This window comes from Pelophylax lessonae (genome assembly GCF_965119305.1).
Source record: "Pelophylax lessonae genome assembly, chromosome: 4".
Taxonomy (NCBI): Eukaryota; Metazoa; Chordata; class Amphibia; order Anura; family Ranidae; genus Pelophylax; species Pelophylax lessonae.
This window is the reverse complement of record NC_138771.1, coordinates 216516287-216538156: the sequence shown is the minus strand read 5'-3', so window position 1 is coordinate 216538156 and position 21870 is coordinate 216516287. Positions and strand designations below refer to the sequence as shown.

Here is a 21870-nt window from a genome sequence, read left to right as displayed (position 1 = left end):
CTGCTGAAAGAGCCCGGGGATCACTCCACATGAGGTAACACTTCACTGACCAGACCCTCCAGACCTTGCCCCCCCTTCTCCCCCCCCCCCTCTCTACCTGTCACCCCTCTCTCTCCCTGACCCTTCTCCCTGTCTTTGCCAGCACTGGAAATCCCTTTACCCCTTTCTGTTAATGTTAATAAACTCCTTCCTTCCCATCATCTCCCTATGTATAAGAGCCGGTTCACACATGTGCAGATGCACTGATCGCATGTAATTCGGAGCGCACTGCTCCTTCATTACATGCGATCTGATGTGCGGATGCGAATTCAGCCATACACTTTGTATGGCGGAATTTGCAGCAGATCCGCAGCAAACTTGCACAGGAGGCATTTTTTGAGATGCCTCAGGATCGGATTGCATGATGGTTCACACTTGTGCGATCCGATCCTGTGCAAACTGTCAGATCGCACTGCGATATGCGATCAAACTGGGGGTGTCGTTAACATTTAATTGTGAACTGCCAGAGGTGCGGATGCGAAGCGGGATCACACTGCATATTTGCAGCGTTCCCGCATCGCACAAGTGTGAACCAGCACTTAGTCCCGATTCACACTGGTGCAATGCAGGAAACCCTGCGATTCAGTGCCGGTTCCCACATCGCACCAAAATTGCACACTGGTTCACGCTGAGATCTGTGAATCACTGGGGATGTCAATGTAAGGTTAATGACACCCCCAGATTGGTTCAAAGATCGCAGTGCGAACTGTGAAATGGTGCAGGAGTCAGATCACAAAGGTGTGAACATCCATGCGATCCAATTCTAGTGTGGACCAAAAATTGAGACCTGCACCATTTTGGTGCAAATGTGATGCGATTTCAGCCTTACAGTTTGTATGGCTGAAATCACATCACACAGACATCACATGTGATCTGGGCAGCCATGTGGTGTGAATCGCATGCGATGTCTGACATCACACAAGTGTGAACCAGCACTTAAAGTGGTATTAACCACTTCTGGACCAGAAGGATTTGCCCCCTTAATGACCAGGCCATATTTTGCGATTTGGCACTGCATTATTTTAACTGACAATTGCGCAGTCATGCAACGCTGCACCAAAATAAAATTGATGTCCTTTTTTCCCACAAACAGAACTTTCTTTTGGTGGTATTTGATTACCTGTGCAAATTTTTTTTTTTTTTTTGTGCTATAAACAAAGAGCGACAATTCTGAAAAAAAACAATATTGTTCACATTCTGCTATATAACATTCCCAAAAAAAATGTAAAAATCAAAATTTTTGATCCTTTTAGGTCAATTTGTTTTCTGCTATATATTTTTGGTAAAAGAAAATCGCAATAAGCGTATTCTGATTGGTTTACGCAAAAGTTATCGCGTCTAAAAATGACAATTTATGTCATTTTTATTTATTTTTTTTACTAGTAATGGCGGCGATCTGCGATTGTTAGCGGGACTGCGACATTGCGGCGGACAGATCGGACCTCTAACTGACATTTTTGACACTTTTGGGGGTACCAGTGACATTAATACAGTAATCAGTGCTAAAAATATGCATTGTTACTGTAATGACACTGGCAGAGAAGAGGTTAACCCAGGGTGATCAAAGGGTTAAATGTAAGCCTAGGGGAGTGATTCTAACTGTATGGGGGGTGGCTTCTGAAATGACCTCAGAGACATGTAATACTATATAGAAGGATCACAGGCGCTCTGTGATCATTCCAGGGAGAAGAACGGTCGGCTGTGTTTACAACAGCGGACCGTTCTTCTCTCTCAGTAGGGAACGATTGCGGGTGCCCATCTGCATTCACGGCCGCCTGTCCCGTGGATTGGCATCCATGCTGCCTAGTAGGGGAGCGCACCAACGGCAGCACGTGCTTGCCCCCAGCACCACGCGCACGATTGACATAGAGCTAAGTTGTTTTGCGCAGCCTAGCCAGCTTGCCGCAGTAAAACTGCGGCGGGTGGTCGGCAAGTGGTAAAGTAAAGCAAAATATTTATTGTACTGCAGCTTACTAGTTCTTAGATGGGTGGCTGCATTAGTTTTCTTTCTTGCTTTTAGGTTTTCTCGCTTTTGTTTTCACATACTGATCCTACTAGTAAGTCAATCGTTTTTTAAAAGAACAAGCCGTCTTGCAGATGTAGCAGTTAGAGGGTTAAATAAAACCATTTAACACTGACAAAGGGGTGGAGTCAGGGGCGGAGCCAATGGGGGCAGCAAAATTAAGTTTCGCCTAGGGTGTCAAAAATCCTTGCACCGGCCCTGTGTTCACAAATGCTCTCCATCCAACCTCACTGAGCTTGAGCTGTTTTGCAAGGAGGAATGGGCAAAAATGTCAGTCTCTCCATGTGCAAAACTGATAGAGACATACCCCAAGCATCTTACAGCTGTAATCGCAGCAAAAGGTGGCGCTACAAAGTATTAACTTAAGGGGGCTGAATAATTTTGCACGCCCAATTTTTCAGTTTTTTATTTGTTAAAAAAGTTTGAAATATCCAATAAATTTCGTTCCACTTCATGATTGTGTTCCACTTGTTGTTGATTCTTCACAAAAAATTACAGTTTTATATCTTTATGTTTGAAGCCTGAAATGTGGCAAAAGGTCGAAAAGTTCAAGGGAGCCGAATACTTTTCGCAAGGCACTGTATATATATATATATACATATACATATATATATATATATATATATATATATATATATTTCTGTTGCAAAATAACTCTACAAAAATTAGATGTCTGTTTACTGCAGTGAATTCCAGTTGTGCTTGTAATGAAATAGCTGGTTGCAGGCAGAAAACAAGACTTTATCTATTAAAGCAGAGACTGTAAGCCGTGTTCTTTGTTACAGCAAGCTAAGCCAGAGAGGATGGCAAAATGTGCCTCGAAACATTCTAGCATTCCAAGTTATGAGGTAGAAACCTTAGAGTATATCAACGGTAAATAGACACAGACTAGCAGGAGCCAAAGTATGTTCTATTCCTTTCATTGAGATCCACATCAGCTTCCTATTTCATTATAACAGCCACAGTAGACATTGTGCATCAAATTACAGCATGCGGGGATACCTAAAATTACAGTGTTCTAGCAATTATTGATTCATAACCTTAGCCATTCAAGATACACTCTGTGAATTCCACTGTCACCTGAATTACATCATAACAGATAACACTGTTTTTATCTTTAAAACCAAATTAATCCAAGTACCTTCATAATAGTCTGATGACTGCAGTATAATCATAAGTCCATTTTAAAGTACAATTCCATTTTACTTAAAAAAAATTCCATACATAAAAATATATTTTTTTTATTCTTACCTTTCTTTGGAGCAGGATTTTGCACATAATCTATAGCCAGCTTGTATTATACAGAATAACTTGCAATTTACTTATTTAGGGGATGAATTGGATTCAACTAAATTATCGTATAATGCAGAATCCACACCTTGATTTTCCTAACCTTTAGTAGGACAACAGTGTACATATCTAGCTAACAACTGCCAATGAGGATCTGCCAGCATAGTAGAGACAGGATTAATGATGGTAAACATAACTCTGGGAGGCTCTCATAAACATTTTGTAGAAGGGGAAATCTGAGTAAGTGGTCACTTTTAATTTTTTTTTTGACTTTTGATGGGGGAATTGAAAAATAGCAAGTACAGGCGGTCCCCGGGTTACAAACAAGATACGGTCTGTAGGTTTGTTCCTAAGTCGAATTTGTTTGTAAGTCGGAACAGGTACATTTTTCAAGTGTAGCTCCAGCCATTTTTACATTTTTTAGATAGCATAGGGAAGGGTTAACACCCCTTATAAGTTTGTTTTGCTGTCTGTGCCCCTGTTCAGAAGATTTCACCTCACTTTCTGTCCCTATGACAATTGGATTTTGAAATTTTTGGGTTGTCATGGAAACCAGGATTAGTGATAAAGCTTCAGTGGAGACAACTTTTTCCATGGCAACTCTTACAGGAGTGAATTTCCCTTCCTAGGGGGAGATTTCTCCTCACTTCCTGTTGTCTCTCTCCGTCTGTAAGTAGGAGTCGTTTGTAAGTCGGATGTTTGTAACCCGGGGACCGCCTGTATAAAGTAAACGTTATCCAAATGTGGCTCTAAAGGCGCAACTGTACTTTACATTATCTAACTTTAAACTTCACCTATATTATTTATGAAAATGGTAAACTGCTCCATATTGTAGAGTAGGCATCTACATGTGTCTGTACACATTTAAGATTATTTCTTAAAGGTTCAAAAGCCTTAAAACCAGTGGGGAAACTATTATGCACATTCTAACCACAGCTTTCAAAGTAACATTCTTGTTAGCTCTTTCAATGTCCACCCCTTGGCCTCTAAGTATGAATGGCATCCTCATGGTACAGTGGAGAGATGTGGCTGTAAAAGGGGCTGTATGAATGGCATCCTCATGGTACAGTGGAGAGATGTGGCTGTAAAAGGGGCTGTATGAATGGCATCCTCATGGTACAGTGGAGAGATGTGGCTGTAAAAGGGGCTGTATGAATGGCATTCTCATGGTACATTAGAGAGATGTGGCTTTAAAAGGGGCTACCAGGTTGGAATCTTGGTTTGATTTTGGGCCTACAAGAGACTCTGGAAAAAACCTGGAAACTGCATGCAGGCAACCAGAAATGCCTTGTTTATGCTTTGAGAGAGCTTTACCTGGTTAAAAGTTGATACATGTTTGATTCAGCTTAGTTATTACAGATATGCACCCCTGGGTTTGTACTTTAATAAAAAAATGCCAGTATTTTGTGCCTAACGGTACATAACTCTCACAGTTCATCATCCCTAAGCGCCCTACCATAGCTAAAAAGAAAAATACTGAACAAGTACTTCCTTTAAGCTGAAATCTATCTGCCGCTATTTGCCAGTGCCAAGCCATGTATTTATTTTATTATTCCACCTTACATTTTCCATCATAGGGCATGTATGCAGAATAGAGAGGGGAGCGTGGCACATTGGCAACATTTCTTAAAAAATGCACTCTCAGAAAACAACTTTAAAAAGTTGTCACATTTAGAGGACAGTAAGAAGCTGTATATAAATAAAATGATGTGATTACTACACATCAGACTGAATAGGTGCAAACCATTTTATACTATGAGTTTGCTTTAGGCTTCAGAATTCCAAAGAGCATATTACATTTATTCTGCTCCAGCAAAATTATAATAAAAGAGTGAAGACATTTAAGAAAAATATTACCGAAGCATTACAAGCCCATCCCTTTGGTTATTACTAAAGCCTGAATTATGCTTTAAATAGGAAAAACGAGCCCGAGCTGTAATAGTACACATCCGTTTTTTCATATAAACACTGTGAATCATGAAAAAAAAAAACTGTCGATAACTTTTTAATATGCCATCACACATCTGAATGATGTGATACTTTTGCTTATGACACCGTTGCTATAAAAATAAATTACACAGAGGTTATAAGAGTATTACATTTGACTCATGCATCATAAAGGAGTCTCATTTAATCTACATATCTCAGTCTGGCACAACGCACACAATGTTCTTTACTGGCTTTATTGATCAATGTATTTTGTTAATGGTGTTACTTGTTTGGATGAGGTTCTAAGAGGAACTGAAAAAACATATCTTGTTGCAGAAATCTTTTCAAGAAGTACAAAATGACTATGTGTCACCAGATTAGATTCACTTGCTACAATGATGATTCCAGCACTAACGGGGGGGAAATGGGTCATTAAAACTAGAAAGTGAGAATGCAAAGGCTCCTGGCAGACAAACATTTCATTTACTTCAGTACTCTACTAACACATGCTGCTTCAGAGCTTGGCAATGTAAACCATTAAAAGAAGCATGCTTTGCATAAATTATTCTGCTTCAAGGAAAGAGTCAGTTAGTCATAGACAAAGCTCTTCAAAACACAGACTTTAGCAAAAGGAATCTTACCTTAAATAGCCTTAATATATTAGCAACCATAATAGATACAGAACTCGCTGCAGCTCCTATTACTGCAGAAATTCTGTCCGGCTTGGTGAAAATTGGCGAATCCCCATTGGCGCATCTGACATCAGTAGCATCTTTTTCTATTAAAGCTTGCACAAATGTTAGGGATTGCTCCAGTGCATATGTATCCCTTGAGCAGGTGTCAAGGATGCGGACCCCTAATGTAATGTTTGGAAGAAGCTCCGGATCTTTGTTTATCTGGTCTACAGCATACATCATTGCTTCCAGCCTATGGATCCCTTTTTCTTTTTTAAGATCCCCACAAGGCACCCCTCGTTCTCCTCTTGAATGGACTGGAAAGAGGCCGCCAAGTATAATGTCCCCTTCTACTCGAATGGAGTGAGCATATTCCTGGCCAACAGCTGCCTGCATTAAGGTAAAAATACAGTACAACTGGATAGCCATTGACATTGTGCAATGACCAGACTTGAGCTGTTTTCTCTCTAAAACCATGCGTGTTGAAGACATATTTGAGATCCACGATACAATTTAGCAATTTTTTATACGACAATGTAGATCTGTTTAATCCACACTTATTAGATACTACCATCAGTGCCCATTAAGTAAAAAAACAAAAAAAATAGGACTGTTTAGCGCATAACCAGCAGTTTTTTCAGACAGCCACAAATCTGTAATTAGCACATCAAGTTTAATGTAGTACATTCGCCATGTGCAATATAGGAAGAGGAAAAGTCACTTCATTGGTTAAGTCCTTTAATAATTTAGAGTAAATAATCCACCTCCGAATCATATCTTTCTACTGGATCGTTATATAAAGTCCACCTGAAAAAGAAGGAAAACAAGAAAATATGTTTGAATATTTGCATTTGTCCTTTGGATATGCATAGTATGCAGCCAGCGTTGCTTAAGCAAACAAACTGAAAGAACAGATATATATGCACTCTAAATTCACCATGACTCATTTCCTGCACTGTATACCTTGGCTAATTCAGGTCAGTGACCATGAAACAATATCAAATGTGATTTGGACAAAAATGAACTATATCACACGTCATTAGCCAAAATGAATGATCTCTGCACTGTGCAGTAGTGTTTAAAATGCACTTTACAGCAATAAACTTGCCTATTTTCATACAAATCATAGTTCAAAAATAGGGAAAGTCAAATTACAGTTCCTAGCTATAATGCCCTCCAGAAATGTTTGGAAAGATGCAAATGTTGATAAATAAATCGTTTTTCAAAAATGGAAGCTGTGCGCTACCTATTTCATGATTGGGGTTTAACCACTTGAAGACAAGGCCTTTTCTGGAACTTTTTGTTTAAAAGTTTAAATCAGTATTTTTTTTTCTTTCTGCTACATAATTTTTTTAGTAGAGACCCTAGAGAATAAAATGGCAATTGATGCAACATTTTATGTCACACAGTATTTACGCAGTGGACTTTCAAACCCTATTTTTTTGGAAAAAATACACTTGAATTAAAAACAAAACCACAATATTTACCCACATTTTTCTGTATAATGTGAAAGATAATGCTATGCTGGGTAAATAGATACCTAACATGTCATGCTTTAAAATTGCACGCGATTGTGGAATGGCGACAGACTACAGTACTTAAAAATCTACATAGGCGACATTTCAAACAATATTTACAGGTTACCTGTTTAGAGTTACAGAGGAGGTCTTGCACTAGAATTACTGCTTTCGCTCTAACGTTCACAGTGATACCTCACATGTGAGGTTTGAACACTGTATACATATGCTTGCATGACTTATATATGCATCTCTTTTTGCGCGCTAGCACAGAGAGATGGGGCTCTTGAAATTTTTTTTTCTTATTTTGTTTTACTTTTTATTTTGAATTTTTACACTGTCCCTTTATATTTTTTTTTTAATCAATTTATTCCTATTACAAGGAATGTAAACATCCCTTGTAATAGAAAGAAGAATGGCAGGTCCCCTTTATTGAGAGATCTGAGGTCCAAAAGACCCCAAATCCCTAAAAAAAATGTTTTTTAACTTTTGGTTTAAAAAATAAATATATATATATATATTTACTATGGCCCAGGAACCGGAAGTGATGTCAGACACTTCTCCAGTCCTCAAAGGGCATAGAGATGAGTGGTGGCCCTCTTGGCCTCACTTGATCGCTTCCTGGCTACACTGATAGGTCAGGTAATCCCTCCTGCCCCTTCTAAAAGTGATCCTGTGGCAAATCTGCCCACAGGATCACTTTTATCTGCAAGAGAATTGGCCATATTTTAAAAAATACCGGGTTCTTGGGCATCCACTTGGCAGCCGACATCTCCAAAATCATTGACCTCAATTTCAAACCCCTTACTGCCAAGATTCGCCAGAACCTACAACGCATGGCAAAGGTAGAAAATATTATACCTCTTTAGAACCATTCCCCTCCCCATCCATAATAAACAACTGAAGGAACTCACCACTATCCTGAAAAACTTTGTCTGGCTGGGAAAGAAACCCAGATGCTCCATGTCCCACTTAGTCAAGCACAAAAAGGTTGGCGGTTCCTGCTGGCCAGTGATAGAAGACTACTATACTGCATCACTCCTGTCGCAAGCGGAGAAGTGGTTTCTCAAGTCCCCAGAGGCACTCTGGGTACATCTTGAAGCAGCGATGTCCCACTCTCCATCCTTGCACCTACTGCTTCTGGCAGACTCATGGAGACCACTGAACATCCACTCATTCCCCCCAACCACTCAAGCCATGATATTGGCTTGGAGAAAGATAACCACCTCATCTTCTAACATGCAAAAATCCGGCGCGCTGCATATTCCCATACAAACTCTCGAAATTTTAATCCCATATCTGAAATCTCATGTTTGGAAGGACCATAGTATCTGCTGGATAGACGAAATAGTGTCAAACCAGAAGGTAACACCTTGGGCGGATCTAGCCGAAAAATACACACTGCCCCCTTCAACCCTCTACTCATACTTACAAATATGAACATTCTTAACAAAATACCCTCCCCCAACAATAACAGTAGACGACAGGGCTCGGAAATTCTTCACCTCCCTGGCAGAAACCAAAAAAGGTATATCTTTGTTCTACAATCTCTTAGGTGATAAGTCCACATTCACTAAAACTCCTCCGATGGCACATTGGGAACTGGATCTTGGTATGCAATTTTCACCACGACAATGGACACAAGCATTCCAAGCGGTTGCAACCGCGACGCACTGTGTGAACCACTGGGACCTATCCCAAAAGATAGTAGCCAGATGGTACAAAACCCCAGTCATACTGGCAAAATTCATACCTGGATGTTCACCTCTTTGCTGGCGTGGCTGTGGCCAAGCAGCAAACATTTACCACATGTTCTGGTCCTGCGTGGGTATTTCCAGTTACTGGAAAAAGATTTTCCAAATTATGGCGGAAATCTCAGGAATACTTAAGCAACCGTCTCCCTCTCTCGCTGTTTTCCAAATAGGGATTCAAGACTATCCGAGAGAATATGGTAACATAATCACTCACATCCTACTTGCAGCAAAGCTGATTATAGCGAGGCATTGGAAAGACAGCTCAGCCCCTAGTCATAGTGAGGTTTTGATCCAGGTGAACCTCAATTACCAATATGAACGTCTGTTAGCGGCTAGGACTTTACCATCTACTGACTCTCTTGACAAGCAGTGGGCAGCGTGGGTGTCCTGGTATCCTAGAAACCCAATTTAATGAGCATCTGCTATTGGAAGCCTTGTTACTAAATCCCATGAAGATGTATGGTATACTTAGACAAAGACTGTAGATTCCGTATACTACTGAAATTCTGTTGTATGTACTCCATTGCTCAATTTCTTTCATCTCTTTGTCCATTATGCGAGCGAGCGACTGTTAAAGCTCAAATGTTTATTATCTGTTGTTTGTTATAATTTCAATAAAGAATATTTGGAAAAAAAAATGTTTTCCAAAATACTTGCTTATGTGTTAAATAAAAATGTTTTCTGGTCTAAAAAATGTTTTCTGGTCTGGTGCCATACCCCCTGGTATTTAATGTCAAACAAATGACATATATTTACTATAGGCCAGTTGTTAATTGGTTAAAGTCATAAATAATAAAAATAATATTACCAATAATATTATAACCTATAATAATAATAATTTAATGTTACATTCCCAATAATGCTTGCAGCTAGCTTTCATTGCAGGGTCAGAAAATCTAAAAAGAAAAGTGATTTTGTGCATGAAAAAATCAGAAAAAGCCATTTTAGGCTAATGTAATCTGAAAATCTATGACAGTAATCTTCTAATGTAATTTAGTAAATGTGCCACCTTATTATGTGTTCACTTCATTTTACCCAACTTGAAATTTATGTTTACACTCACAATAAATCAGTGATGTTGATATTTCCAGTTCACATGCTATGAGAACCTAAATATACACAGCCATGTGCATTTAATCCCTAGGTACCCAAATGGACCATCTGCTTATTTCCTTTCCAATATCAGTAATTTAAAAAAAGGTTGGCTTCAAATATCCATGTCTCAAATGACAATACAGTTTTTTTAAATGTATCTTTTGCAGGGATATTCTTCCTTCAGTTAAGGCCTCATACACTCTGGACGTTCAAAAAAAGCCAGTAGCTTTAACTGTAGAATGACACGTGACACAAACGCAAATTTTGCCACTTTTTTTAACGTTTGCATTTTTTAGCAAAACTATACTCACGCAAAAGCTTATGCCTCAAAAATGCTCTTAAATGCTGAATAGCTGCGTTTTTCAGCATTTTTCGGAGTTAGAGCATTTTTACAGCTGAAAAACTCCTCTTAAAACCCACTAGTTCTGGGGGGTTTTCCAGCCAGAAAATGCCCCCGCCGAAAAACTCTGATAAAAACGTATGTGTCATGGACACATAGGATAACAACCTGGGGACAGTGCCATCTTATGAGCAATAATAGGCCCCGGGCAATGCAGTGCACTGGGGCCCTGCCTACACAATCACCCACGAGAATAAAAATGCAAATTATCGATAAGGCGTTATTTATTGGTACAGCAGTGCCAGGCTAATGACAGCTTCCAAGTTCGGCCGCAGGGTCCGGTGAACACACACATGGACGGGAGTCAGACTTGACTGTCCTGTGTGTGCCTGTTCTCATGGAGGTGAACAGGCATTCCTGATGTTGTGGGCTCCCCCTCCTAGGCCCAAGTGGCCTGACAGCAGCGCAGGGCCGACAGGTGGGATACACACAGGAATTGGGACTAATGCTTAGCTGGGGCTGGGTGGCTGGGCAGGTGCGGCCCCTGGGCAACTGCCCAGCAGGGCCCATTCGGTAAGATGGCCCTGCCTGGAGAGTTTACTGACTGCAGAAAAAAACACCTGAAGCCAAAAGCAGTAGCTGTAAAACCGTCCAGTGTGCATGAGGCCTAAGAGTGGAAGGCCCACCTGTTGACCTAAGTCTATTCTGTTTACTAAGAAAAACTGTAAACATAAGGAGCCTTCTTTATCAGCAAAGAAAGAAAGCCCAGCACTTAGGCTTCATGCACATTAGAAAGCTAAAACTGCTTAAGAAACGCTGAACAAAAAATGCTAATATTTTAGTGTTTTTTGCAAGCGTTTAGCAGTGTTTAGCCTAGTGTTTAGCTATGTTTAGTAGCTGCTGTGTTAAGGAGCAGGGCTGCTAGCATCCTTAACAACCAATGAATAGCTGGTTGTTAAGGAGAGGGCTGGGAAGGCAGCCGCCCCATCCTTAACAATGGAGGAGTTGTCAGCTGTCAGCAGGCTTCCCCGCTAAATGTACAAAAAAACATTGCCAGCAGTACAAAAATATGAAAATAACAGTGTGGAGGTCCCCCCTTCCCAATCCATACCAGACCCTTATCAGAGCATGTAGTCCCTCCCTCCTGAGCCATACCAGGCCACATGCCCTCAACATGGGGGGTGCTTTGGGGTAGAGGAGCTCTGCACAGAGCAGGTAAGTATGACATATTTGTTATTTTTAAACACAAAAAAACAATACTTTAGTATCACTACTTTAAATCCAGATACAGATGCAAATGTAAACAACCTTATATCAAGCAAATGTGTTTGCCACCAAAAAAACAAAAGAGGATCCCACTAACAAAGGCACAGTTTGAGCAGATAAGCTTGTCAACAGACAGGAGTACACTGATTTGTGAATCAAGAAGGCCTGGCAACTAGTGAATCTTCTATTTCTATATATTTTCTGAATATTTTCAGCAGAATGTTTTCAATATTTTGACAACTATACAATATAAGATCAATCAATATTTTAAACCAAAATGCACAACTATTTTTAATTTAAATGCATGTGTTTCATTTTTGCATTTTATATGGTTAAAAAATGTTGTAGAAGATTTTGGTCAGATACTATCCTTTGCTAGGTTTGCAATGTATTCCAATCTTGCCTATGGGTACCTTTTTCCAATATCAGATTTCAGGAATTAAAGTATAACTTATGCCAAAACTTTTTTGGGGGATTTTGTATAGTGAAGGGTTAGAACCACTGTTGGGTAATATTGCTGTCTGTGTCCACGTTAATGAGATTCACTCTCTCTAACAGTCACAATCCCCAATGTCAATGTGAAAGAAAGTTAATGTAAATACAAAATGTATAGAATCCACCGGAAAAGAAATGGAGAGGAAATATTCCAATGGGGATATTTGTTCCTGTGACAACTGTCTAAGAATAGATCTCTATCACTTGGGAAAATATCCTCTCACTTCCTAGAGGTCAGGAAGTAGGGGGATATCTTTCTAATGAAATACAGGTGGAAAAGAAAAACTTACAGCACTTAAACCCTCTCCTACACTAAATGAAAAAGAAAAAAGGTTTGGCTTTAGATATACAGTACTTAGACCAGGGGTCTCAAAACTATGGCCCTTTAGTTGTTCAGGAACCATAATTCCCCTCATGCCTTGTCATGTCTGTGAATGTCAGAGTTTTACAATTCCTCGTGGGACGTGTAGTTCTGCAACAGCTGGAGGGCCGTAGTTTGGAGATCCCTGACTTAAGCCTCGTACACACGCAACGATTGTTGGCCGATCGATAGGCCGTCTTTTGTCCAGTGTTGTTGTGTTGGTTGAAATGTGCTCTAGACTGCACACTAATTTTTTCGGCCAACAACAACCAACTTCAGAAGTGATGTCATGTGTTGTTTAACTTTCCGTGTGTTTTTTCTTCTCTTAACATGCCCAGTCTTGCTCATCTGATATTTGTCTGCTGAAATCTGTACTGACTGACGAACAATCGGCCGTTCTGTTGACGGCCAACAAAAATTTTATAGCATGCACACCAGATTTTGTTCGGCCGAAAAGTCGCAGTCGGTTGTCGGAAGCATCATACTAACAAGCCGACAATCGGCCGATCGGACGTTGGCCGAAAATTCACAGCCAACAATCGTTGCGTGTGTACGAGGCATTAGACTATGAAGGTGACTATGTAAAGGGAAAGAGTCCAACACTTCCCCCTTCACAGGAATATGTCATTAATTTCCCAAGACCAAATAGTAATAAGGTAAACAAAAATCCACAAATATTAAAAATATATAGGTACTGTACATACTGCGTATAAATACTATGTCAATGTTATGACTAAAATCACCACTAAATGCTAATTTACTGAGACTGTATGATGTCAGTTACAGGGTCCCATAGCTCAACAATTAAGAGCACACATGCACATCACCACAGTTATATGTGGTTATGTTACAGCTTACCGTTTTAGTCTCAAGGCATCAAAAACATGTAATTTTTTGAATACTCAAATTCACCAAGGTAGGTTAACCTTAAAATCTAACTGTGAGTAGGAAATTAACTTGGCTTTAAAGGAATGGAAAATAATTTAATCCCGTTAGTAAGTCACCTCACAGCATAATGTTTTGCTCTCATCTCCAGTATTGTCATACCCAATGACAGCTTAATGGATTATTGCTATTATGCTGTATAATTACCTGTGTATTAGTTGTGGATGTTGTTGTATGAAATAACTGCATGTGCCTGCATATAAATTTTTAATATTTTCTTTCTTTCTAGTTGTCTCCTAACATAACATGCCCAGAGCAAATAATGACTTTGACAAATGCTCTAAATACATTTTCATGACATTTTTAGAATTGTGCCAATATAATCTATAAACTACAGACTAGCAAAAAAATTTCAAAAGCTTTACATTTTTTAATAAATTTATTCCAGACTTTATTATGGAGTATGATATTATTTGAAAAACGAAACAATCAATTACAACAACACATATTTTTATCAGATGGAGGGGTTTCCCTTGAGGTAGTCATAACATTTTATGCACCAATTCCTACAGTTATCACTGCAGTTTAAAACGCATCATCGTAGATGGGAATTAATTATTTCTACTTTTTTTAATGTAAATTTCCCAAGATACATGGACTACTTTTTTAACCTTCACGGAAAACTAACTCTAGAACCTTTTGTTTCCTACTGTCAACTACATGCTGTAAGTATTTGTTTTCAGCATGGATGAGAGGTTTAAAGACCCTACAAGTTAAGTCCCCTACATTATCATACATGTACATTGTACTTTAACACAACCCAAAGTATAATAATTCAGGCTTTTTCCTATCTTGTGCATTTATTAGCACACATTCTCTGCCTCCTGTCAGCTATTATACCTAACTTTTTTTGTCATCTCTTTGCTTGTTACTAGATCTAATCTATGTCTTACCTATATATTGTCTCAGAAATCCAAAAGGGTACACTAGGATTCTCTTGTCTCTAATGACTGGAGTTACTTTCACCTTAGTTTAACTAGTGTGTATTTTGTCTGTTTCTAAGTGCCATACCCAGTACATAAATTATTCCTGTTCCTGACTGATTGTTTAATGTTAATAATTACGGTTCTGAGCCATAGCCATCAGTTTTATGAAGTTTTATTTTGTCTTATTCTTTTGTTTTTCATTAATTTTTATTGTTTTTAAGAAAAATTCTTATTACAATACACAACATCATGATGTACATTATTAGGGTATACAACATCAATAACAGATACCAAACATTAGTCATGAAAGGCATATATAACGATGTCACAGTGTCTTAAATAGCAGATAGATGGTAATGTCTTATTCTTTTGGATTGTGTGACCTGGTCTGTCCTTGTTTGCATTTGGAATTTTATCCTCCTCTGTGTATGCATATGCTCATTATGTGGAGCCAAGCATAAACTTGCTGCTATAGTGCTTGCGCTGACAGTCTACAAATCATCTCAGGCTACTTGCCATCTTCTTTTAAATGGACTGTGTTATCACCCAGGCATTATACACAATGGTTGCTACAATGACAATAGGTCCAGCATTTCCCTTGTTCCAGATATTCATCTGAATGCCACCTGCACGACCTTCTGTTAGTTTTGATGCTTTTCCTGTCAACCTATCTGTAGCCATTGGACTGCAACCAGGGAGTTGCACACAGCCAAGTCCATAAAGCATGGTGAACACTTTGCTGCCATTGGACTTTGTCCCACTGCCCTCCAACACTGGCACAGAATATACATCTACTCTTGTCTGATTATGTCTTCAAAACGTTAGGTTCTGTTTCCAACCAACCTCTGGTTACCCCAATATGCTTGAGTTCCTAAATTACCTACTGTATATCTGATCAGCAGCCCCCTTTTTCTCTTTAAAAAAGAGACAAAAATAGTTGCTCTATACCAACACATACTTATAATATGCTTTAGTTCTACCTATGTTCTGATCAGTAATGATGAAAGCGAGGACGAATATGATGATAATGTTAATAATGCCACTGAGTGCTCCAGGTGTAGCTGCAAATAACAAAAAAGTGAGAGTGAATATTTTTGGTAGATTTGTATATCTCAGTGGAGGGGACTATTGCCATGGCAAGGCAGATCTTTTACCAAGAAAAACAGGTGGTGAGACATCTGCCCATGCTTGAACAACTGTTGAGCAGATTAAGCATGTTGCGACCTTTGAATTAATTTGGCCAGCTCATAAATGTTCATGTAAAAGCACCGTTCTCTTTTCTCCACAAAAAGAGGCACATTTATTGATCTGTTGTTCAAGAGATTATCCAACATTCTGGAAAATGTCTGGGTTCAAAAACATGTTCTTATGATTATCTGACCTCTGCACTGCCCAGTATTTCAAACAATCCCAAAATCGGAGGCAATTTTAACTTTACTAATGTTTTGTATAGACAGCCTGGTAGTAAACAGTAGATATAAATTCAATAAAAAAATAAATAAAAAAAATAAATAAAAAAATACAACCACTAACTCATACAAGAAAAAAATATACCTAGCCAGTTGTTGATCCATTTATTCTGAATGCCCTGTACAACACATTGTTCAATAAATTCTTCGTGGGAATTAAGAGGAATTTATTAAATTAATTATTTAATAAAGTATTCAGTTTCTAATTCTGATTGTTAGATGGATTATGTAAAATATAGGACAGAACAGATATTAAGGGTTTTTTTGTCTGCACAGAGGAACAAATCTGTGACCCATTTTGCACCAATCAGTTTCACCCCAAATCATCTTCAATTCTTCCTACATCAATTTCATCATTAATATTAGGAAATTTCCACATCTCAAGTGTTCAAAAGTCATTTTACCTGTTTGACCATGATGCAAAGAGATAAACTGATTTTGTAAACTTTTTATTCAACCAGTACATGATTACTTAGTTGGAAACGAAACAATGCAGTAATAAGCACAGTGGCCTTCTATTCCCTTCACTCAAATAGGCCATTAGCTGCCCTAGGGCAAGAACTACTTGGTAAGTATCTTATCTCTTCACTGTCAAAATAGCTTGCAATAACTGCAGACCACACTGTTTAGAAAGTTTAACTAATTCATATCTGCAAACATTGTACCCCTCTCTGAGCAGAGCACTTTTATTTTTTTTGCTTCTAAGATTCTTTGATTTTGAGCTAAATAACCTTTTAGTTTTGTAGTTTATCATAAGAAAATATGCATTACTTTTTCTGATAGGCGAACATTCATTTGGTAAAATATGTTATTACATTTAATTTAAATTTATAGAGATAGAGGGAAAGAAACAGGGATAACCTAAAGATTAATATTTTTAAATACATGCTTTTATGCAGTTTGTATATCCCAATATGCTTACCCTAAATGGTCTTCTGACTTTTAGTACTCCCCCATACTAATTATTATAAAAAAAGATCGTAGTGCACATAAAATGAAGGAGCCGTATGAATATTTTGAATAGGCTGTACAGTGCCTAGCAGGCTGCACAGCAAATATCCCAGATAAAGGGGATAATTAAATGCATTACTTATCATGAAGGGAGGGAATCTTAGCTTAATACATGTACATCAGCCAAAATAAAAAATATAAAAATCAGCACAAGGGACATAACTAACAGTCAGTAGTAAGTGTCCCTTGCATTGTTATCCCATCTTTTAGTTGAAATTCTCCTCTGCCCATTCCCCACCACCCTGTCACTGTAATCTTCTGGTGTGCCAGGGGTTAAAACAACCAGGAGGTAGTCGGGGGAGGGGGGTCATCCATAGTGGAGGATCCCAACAAAGAGGCATTAAAACAAGGGACACATCCTACTAGCTGTAAGTTATGTTCCTTGTGCTAGTTTTTCTTGTTTTTGTTTTAATAGATTTTTCTTTAAATACTTAACAGCAAATGAGAAAATTGTATCCACAATTGTCACATTACAGATTTGTCTTAGGTCATCAAGACAGTTCAGTACATATTTTCATATATAATGAACTATTTCAAGTTAGTTTAATATTCAATAAAAGTTAAAGTGGACCTTTAGTCATATTTTCATCTTCCCATCCATTAAATCTCCTTGTTATTTTAACTTTTTCTGCCAGTAAATATCTTATACAGCCCACATCCTCCTTCTTGTCCGGTAATTAGTCTAGGCTAATGACATCATGCACAGCTCTCACTCTCGTGAGAGTTTGCCAGCATGGGGGGAGGGATGAGTCATAGGACAGCCAATGTGAGCTGCAGAGTTGGAGGGGGCTGGATGAGGGTGGAGATAACAGGACACTGCAGAGATTCCTGAGTATACACTGTCTGTATAATCCAGGAAATTAACAGGCAGCAGCTTCAACTGCCCACAATTAAAATGGTTGCAGCCAGACTTAGGGGAGGGAGATTTCTGCAGCATATTTTGCAAGTACAGAATTACAGTATATATAAAATAATAAGCAAAGTAGTTGGAGGGAAGCTTCAGAATGGCAAATATGTTTTTATTACAAATTATGTGAGCAGACTGCAGTTCCTCTATAACAATGTTTATTTCTTTCCACTTGCTCAAGCAGTATTCGGACTGAATGCACCTTGCACTTGAAATTGGCAGAGCTTTCTCATCACTATTGACATTTTAGATATTTCTATTTTTTCTTTTAGCTGCACTTAGGGTTTTAAAGGATGCATTCATCTTTCTAAAAAAATATAATAAATGCTATTTTTTTTCCATGTAAAAAAAATTTGATTTTTTTTTTAATGAGCCTGTAAAGCATTGTACCCACAATCAGCAATGTGAATTAATTCAATGTGTGTTCATTCTGTGAATGAATGCTGTTTTCTTTTCAAATTGTGACAGGGGGTGTTGTTAGAAGATTTGGGGGGGGGGGGACAGCGAGAGGCTGTATGAGTGAGAAGCCATTTTTAGGGTGGAACATGTAGCATGTTCCCAAAGGTGAACTTATCCTTTAAATATATCTACCAGCAAAACATGTTTTGTTGTTTTGAATAGAGTGTAGGAGGTTAGAACTTCTGTTATGTTTTTAATGCTATTTTCGTCCCAAATGGGGGAATTTAGACTTTCTATTAGTCCCGGTGACCATTGATACTTGAACAGAAAACGATAGGAAAAATAAAAATTGTATTAATTATTTAATATTATTCCTAATAGGGACGCCTGTTCCAGTGACAACTGTCTAAGAAGAGATTTCTCCTTTTAGGGAGATTTGCTCTCACTTCCTGTTCTATCTCCAGAACAGAAAGAAAGCCCCCCCCCCCCCTGCCAGGATACAGATAGGGGTTTTATTCATTCCTTATTCTATCCAAAGAAAAAAGTATATTTTTGGATTCAGATATACTTTAAAGTAGACATAAAGGCAAAACTTTTTTCTTGTGTTTTGGATAAAGTGGAGAGGGATTAGAACACCTATCAGATTTTTTATTGTCATATGTATTCACTTTGAGAAGATATACCTTCTATTTGTGTTCCGTTATCACTGAGAGCAAAAGTGAATGAAAATTCAAAATTTTGCATTGCCCCCCATACAGGAATAAAGGGGAAATCTGCTAATGGGAGTATTAGTTCTGGTGTCCCTGGTGACAACCAGGGATTCTCTCACTTTGAAGGGATCTCCTTTCACTTCCTGTTTTGACTATGGGACAGGAAGTGAAGGGAAAAATCCTTAATGGGGCACAGGTGGCAAAAAAAAAACAAATATTACAGGAGTTTTAACTCATCCCTTAATCCAAAATGGAAAGAAAAGGTTTGCCTTTAGTTCTACTTTACAAAGGAAGTATGACCAAAGCTTTTGTTGTGGGCCACAGAAGTGCACTTATTTTTGCCCTCCAGTGACCCAAAATTAGCTGATAGTGGGCAACAGCAGCTGATGTGGGAGAGTCGCTCCAGGATCTGGAAGGATCCTAACAATATTGTCGGGATCCACCCAGATTGGCAGCTGGCTCCACCTTTCACCACTCAGTTGGAACCAACCATTCCCACCCCCTCCCCAGTTCTGCCCTGTAGTTAGCGCTAGAAGAGTAAAGCAGAGAGCAGTGACTGACAGTACTGCTCTCCGCTCGGAGCAGACCAGGAACTGAGCAATCAGAGGTCAGTTCTTGGTCTTAATGCACATGTGAGACAACTGCAGAATCACACAGATGCTGCAGCATGGAGGTAGGTATGTATGGTTTTTTTACAAGCGCCATATTTCTCCTTTAAATATCAATTTTACAGCTATAAATAAACATCTTTACTACGTGGTTTAAATTATGAAGATGGTTGTTTTCCTTTGGCCACCAGAGTGTTAGATACTATCCGCCTGAGCAAATACCTTAGGAATATTAAAGCACAGTGAAGAACACATCTGCACATTTTACTGTTTGCACTATTATCTATGTCTTTTGATGAAAAGGCTGCCATCTGTGGATCTATCCTTAAATAATTAATTCTGCCTGTTTATCCCCATGGTACCTGTTATTAGAGGAGTCTTGTCTGGAAGAAGAAAGATAGTAGTAATAAGTTAATGATATTTGTTGTCATTTATTAGGCATTCATAATATAAAACTATACACTGACAATTGAATACCAAATGTATATCTTTCTGCTCTCACAAATGTTTAAAAATTAATGATCTAATGTTTAGTCATAAAAAAGAATGATTGTGTACTTTACCCTAATTAGACTTTTGAATGTTTGTAAGCTAGAAGTAACAGAATTAACAATATATACAGCAGCTATACCATGACATACTGTGAAGTATTTAACGGTTATATACGATATGTACTATTTTAATAGAACATTGCTACTTCTCTGCTTCTCTGTCAGAATCCAAAGATGTCTTCTTACAAACATTAAATATGACTATACATAACAGTTTATAATATGACAGCTTAAATGCCCAACGAAAACCAAATAAAGGTATAAGCTATCCCAAGCGCTTCAAATGAGGACCACTCACCAATAAATAAATTGGCTATGCAGCTACTTAACTAAAACATATGGAGAAAGATATATAATAGATAGATACTCAGCAATATCCCTATATATATATAGTAGCGCAAACTTGTCAAGAAGCAAGTGCCAAAAAAATACTGTGCCCACTGCACAAAAGTCCGAAATGCAATAGATGTCACATAGGCAGCAGGAAAAAGTTCAGAAATGACTCAAACAGTCCATAATCCTTCACTCTATCTCCTGGGATGATAATGTACGAAGACGTGTTTCTCAAAAGGATCACCACCACCACCGTGCTCCAAGGGGGGGAGGAGAATTGCCCACTCACCAGATGCTGTGGCCCAACCCACTTTCGTGTTTGAGCATTCAGGCTTATAATGATGGTCACTGGTCCAGAGTATCCACAACAGGAATCGCACCAGCGCAGTCAAAAAAAGCTCAGCAGCATATGGGGAGGAGAGAACATAATCCCAATAGCGTGATACCGTTTGAAAGGGTTTTATTAAATAAAATAAAACATAAGGTAAAACACTCACATGTCTTGTATGTCATCCAACGCAAAAAAACAGTCACAAATAGGGGAGGGATGCCCTTCGGGAGATGATGTCCAGGCTCCACGCCGTGGACGCCGCGCCTTCTGGGTAATCCGAACTCCTCTTACACAGCCTGGTTACATCGCCTGGTCACGCCCCGACGCGTTTCGTGATTTCCACTTCTTCCCCGGGAGCTTCTTGACAAGTTTGCGGTACTATATATATATAGGGATATTGCTGAGTATCTATCTATTATATATCTTTCTCTATACATAACAGTTCCCTAATAGTCTTAATAGTCCCCTGAATATGTCCAGTGTGACTAAACTAGTCGTGCAGGGCCTTGGTTGTGTCGTCAAGACTCTTGAGAAAGATGGACCGAGTTTCATTGAAATGTTGACAATAAAATACTGTTCCTTGGATTTAACTTTGCTGCAAGACCTGTGAGTGCCTCTAGACTTTATTTGAATTTGTATGGATTTCTTTGTGGATGAAAACCAGGGCATTTACCTAATGCATAGAGTGCATTAATTAATTTTATTAATTTAATTGTATTAATGTTATTCATTTTATTAGTTCATTTTGTGTCTATAAAAATAATTTTATGTATAGTTTGTTATTCTTTTTATAGCTTGCTTAATTAGTTACATGGCGACTAACATATCTTAAAACTGTACGGAAATAGCTAGATATTAATAATAGATCATTAGGAAGTGGAAACAAAAATGTGAGTA

At 38.5% G+C, this 21870-nt stretch overlaps 1 protein-coding gene across 2 annotated transcripts in view; it reads right to left on the bottom strand.

Moving 5' to 3' along the window:
* Positions 1-21870, bottom strand: part of GRM8 (glutamate metabotropic receptor 8) — a gene marked incomplete at its 3' end in the record, with an annotated part of 1426014 nt that overhangs the window by 1365084 nt on the left and 39060 nt on the right. For both annotated transcript variants that reach the window (XM_082254065.1, XM_082254064.1), the window contains exon 2: positions 5923-6762. In XM_082254065.1, the coding sequence (XP_082110191.1) occupies positions 5923-6447 (525 nt within the window). In that variant the 5' untranslated portion in view covers positions 6448-6762. The remainder of the gene's footprint in view (positions 1-5922; positions 6763-21870) is intronic.